Genomic DNA, 4,404 nt, shown 5'->3' on the forward strand with positions numbered 1-4,404 from the left:
GAAATTTGAGAAATTTGAGTTTTCATCCACAAGTTTCCATGGAAATGACGAGCTGAGCAGTAGGCCGAGTCGAGCCAGGGAAATTTTAGCCAATCACGAATTTCCGCGGGAAAGTTTGACCAATAGAAACGATCGCCTGTTGCTTTGTACAACCCTATCCAATAATTATATGAGCCTGGTGTCGATACTCCTTGCTTTCAGTGGTCGTGTTTGAATAATAACAAGTCGCCGCCGTGTAAAAAGGTTCAGCATAAACGCTGTTTCGAACGCGACCGGTCAGCATCAGTCGACGATAGGCATTGTAAGCGAAGACTGTACTTGTGACTTCCAAATCGCATTTAAAAGAAGGCGCGGCGGCTAACAATGCTGCCAACCTATCGCCCTTTGCAGCTGAGGCGCGGCTCCGAGGAATATTTAAAAAAAAAAACTATGATTCATAACCACAACTGTGGATCCGCCTTCGCTAATAATACTAGCCGAAGTTCAAGCACTTAGAAGGCTGTAGTGCGGCATCTGAATGTGAATGTGGAATCGATGTTATTTTCTAAGTTGCGCACCGCGCGGCAAGAACAATAGAGTTCTAGTGTTCTTGCCGCGCGGTGCTTGTCAATGATGAAGATATGTAAAAATGAAAGTCAGGAATGTTGGTCAGTCAATTTCTTGCGTCTGGGTGCAATGTTATGGTCCGTCTGGTCTGATTCTGTTCCTGAAAACTTTTTTTATCATTGGAACACGCCTTCACTAAATCAGTTTGAGAAACATTATGAAATGATACTTCACATTTTGACAATCATAAAAAAGTTAGTTTTCCGTAAAATCGACGTTTAAATTCGCATATATCATTGCCAATTCGTTTTCTTTGCTCCGCCTGGGACGTAGAGGGTCCACTTTTTCAAAAATTTTGTTTTATATGACGTTTAACATTTGGCAAACGATTAGTTTTCGCGAAGTGATGTCAACATTACGAAATATAAGAACAACTCACATTTCGTTGACATAAAAGATTTCGGAGTGGAAAAATTGCCGAAAGAGAGGATACAACACAATATGACTTAAGTGCTGATACAAATAAAAGGCAACAGACATAGACTAAACCATGTTGTATTTTTAAAAAATTTCCTCTATGATAGTGTCAACAATGGAAAAGCTTCATGGGGCGATCCCGAATGATGGCCTCGTGTCCTTTAGTTTCGATTAATCTAAATCTGGTTGCGGATCCTAATCGGCACTCAGCCAATTATTTCATAGCATGCAAAAAGTATGCGAAACCAATTAGTACAACCAACCTATAATTAAAAAAAAATATCATATCATTTATTAGTTATGACAACATCTAATCAAATAGAATATTTTGACTATTTCCGACGTAAAAATTGAAATCTATAGGGCCGTTAACGCGTTAAGGTTACAATTTGTGGTAAATATTCCTGCCATTGCACAGAAAGGATCTGGTTTTTGGGCCAATATTTGAATACTATAACTATACCTGTGTCTGGTTTACTTGTGCAACCAGGAACAACACAATTAGTATACCCCATATTGTAGTTAATGGGCTGTATTTATGTGGTTCAAATCAGGAATTATTAAATAAGACCAATAAATTTGACTCTAAGCTCAATGAAAATGGCGTCGATGGTCTTCCCTTTAGCGTGTGTTTGAAATGAAAGCCTTTATAACAAGGCGGTAAGGTGGTGGCGTTCGAATATGAGTATTGCCATCTGTGTCTGTTTCCTTATTATAGTAAAGGAAGTGTGCTCCTTCGGAAAACCCGGCTAAAATGTTATTGATGATTTGCTTGTTTTATTTAGAATTAGTGGTGAAAATGGGAATATTATGAGAAGGCGGTAAGGTGGTGGCGTTCGAAAAAAAGTAGTGTTATCCTAGTTCTGTGCATTGTAGCAAAGGAAGGGATTGTTTGAACGCAGACTTTAGAGGTGTCTTCTTTCCTCTGGATTGGCTCGGCTCGGCCTACTTGTTGCATGCAAAACTATCTCCATCTCTCTCGTGACGAGCCGAGTATCACCATAGAAACAGCGATTTCAATTTAAATTTGCAAAAAACTGAAAATTAAGTTTTTGATTAAACTTCGAGGATCAATTTAAAATTGAACTTTCTAATTTTTTAAAAAAAATTAAGAAAATCGTTAGACCGGTTTCTAATATCCCATAAAGGGCCATGTAAAACAATTGACTATCGGGGCAAAACGATCGTAGAAGACAACTCCGCTGTCTAAAAACAGGTCCTTTTAGGCTGACCGATGGTCGCCCGGTCGACCCGGTCGGTGGTGTCGCGGCGCTTCAATTTTTAAAGTTCCTAGAGAATGACGTCCCATCTGGCCATAGGCTGGCACAAACGTCTTCTGATCGTTCCCCAGCCCCGCGGGTAAACTAACCCAAAACCCCCAAAACCCCAGAGGCCGAGGTGCGATCAGCACTACAACTGATCAAACGCTCCCTTTTCTCCCTCGTACAGTCTCTGCAGAAAGAGGTCGACAAGATGGCCAAGCTAATGAAAGAAGAGGACGACGAGGAGGGAGAGGACGAGGAGGAAGAGGATGACGAGGAAGAAGAGGAGGAGAGCGAGGAGTCCGAGTCAGAGGAGAGCGAGGCGGACGAGGGCAGCGGGGACGAGCTGCCAGCCGACGCTCCTGTGGACGACAAGAGAAACAACTTGAACTCCAGGTGAGGCACGCGGCTCGGTGGCGGCGGTTGGGCAGCAGCACCACGTTATGAGTTGCATTGTGACGCGATATCCTTTCTTTCTTCAGGACCAGACGCCACGAGGGCATCCTGGGCGCGCTCAAGAAGGGAAACTACCTACTCAAGGCCAACATCGACCGAGTCAAGGACGACCTGAGCAAGCACCGAGAAATGTCGCTCATGCTGCAGGAGGACCTCAACTCCGTCCTCGCGGAGCTGGGATAAGCGCGGTCGGGGCGCGCCGGACACCCCAGCGACTCTTGCGGTCCCCTTGCGCAGCCGGTACTGCACAGTGGGCATATGGCATTTTGGGAACTTCCGGCGAAGTTTATAAAAAAACAACAACATAAAAATCACCAGGATATTTTCATGAACTGTATGTAAAGACATGAACACGACAGTACGGACACACAGTACGGACTGCAGATGTTTTATCTCTCCTGGAAAGTACTGTATAATGCCGGAACTGAAACATCTTATTTTTGTCGAATGTTACGAAGAGGCTTGTGCTCAATGCTAGTCATGTAAAGTATTTTTTTTATATTATAAAGGATGAGTGTGTATGTGTGTAATTGATTGTGGTGATGAGGGGACATGATTGTTGGACTGACTGTTGTTGATTTAGTTTTAATTGTGTATAAGCGGTAGTCTCGCCTTTATGTAATGTGCAGCGTGTTCTATTCGTGCTGCACTTTTTGGCCAACAGAAACTTTAGGTATTTTTTCATGCTGTATAGAAACTAAATAACGCGCAAAAAGTAAAAGTAAATGCGGGCGAATGCATCACAGATGTACCATACACTTTCCTGGGCACACTACTATCGGGTAGTGAATAATGTTATCTGTTTTCCTTCCCTTTTCATAAAAAAAATATAAAAGGAAAAGAAAAGAATGAATTTTTTTTTTCATGGCTAGGCACTCTTTCTTCCTTTACCTATGACGATGCCTCTTGCTAGATGGCACTTTGATCGCGGTCTCGCCGCTTCCGGGCTGCAGCAGAACCTCCGCTGTCCCATCCGTCTAGTGGTGGGCCGGGCCTTCCCCGCCGCGCCCGGCCCCGGCAGCGCCTGTCGCTGTGTCTAATTCCGACCAATTTACGGGGTGTTATGGTGTGGGGGGTGGGGTCGCGTGAGGGTGGCACGGCGTGACAGCGTGGGGGTGGTTGATATCGCGAAGATATTTCCGGGTATGGTTTCGAATTCAGACGCGGAAGGGAAAGAACAGAAAGGGTCACAGGTGCCAGTGGGGTAGGCCGCGCCGCCGCACGCGAGTGGCATGGGTTGCCTACCTGGCGGGAGACTCGGGTGGCGGCCTAAAGCCTACGCCCATCGCGGCCGGGCCAAGCCGCGACCACGGCGATGATGACGTCGGCCTTGCGTTGGCGCGGAGGGGCGGGGGTGGAGGCGTGGGGTGGGGCGCGGGTGGCGAGAAGAGCCGCGGGGGGCAATGAACGACAGGGGGGGAGGGCGTAAAAGCAGACGACCACACCACGGACGGGGCGCGGGCGCCGCCAGGCTGACGGCGTGCACGGGGGAGCCGAGAGCCGAGCGCGCCGGGGAGGTCAGCCGGGCGCCATGGAGAGGCAAGAAAGACGGGCCGGCACGTAAACACGGGAGAGGAGAAGACCGGGGAGACCGGAGGGGACCGGAGGCGAGCGCGCGAGGAACCTGTTGCTGCCCCGCCCCGCCCCACCCCGCCCCGCCCCG

The 4,404-nt window shown here is 47.2% G+C and overlaps 1 protein-coding gene across 1 annotated transcript; it reads left to right on the forward strand.

Annotated features, from left to right (window-relative positions):
• Positions 1-2,472: 2,472 nt before the first annotated feature.
• Positions 2,473-3,590, forward strand: LOC127750360 (glutamic acid-rich protein-like; the record flags this gene model as incomplete). The annotated part of the gene is given in 2 exon segments (XM_052271897.1): positions 2,473-2,681; positions 2,768-3,590. Coding segments are annotated over 2 exon segments (366 nt in total), but the record flags the coding sequence as incomplete, so codon positions are not given.
• Positions 3,591-4,404: the final 814 nt, after the last annotated feature.

The sequence above is a fragment of the Frankliniella occidentalis genome, unplaced genomic scaffold, assembly GCF_000697945.3.
Source record: "Frankliniella occidentalis isolate FOCC.00 unplaced genomic scaffold, Focc_3.1 Scaffold178, whole genome shotgun sequence".
NCBI classification, from domain to species: domain Eukaryota; kingdom Metazoa; phylum Arthropoda; class Insecta; order Thysanoptera; family Thripidae; genus Frankliniella; species Frankliniella occidentalis.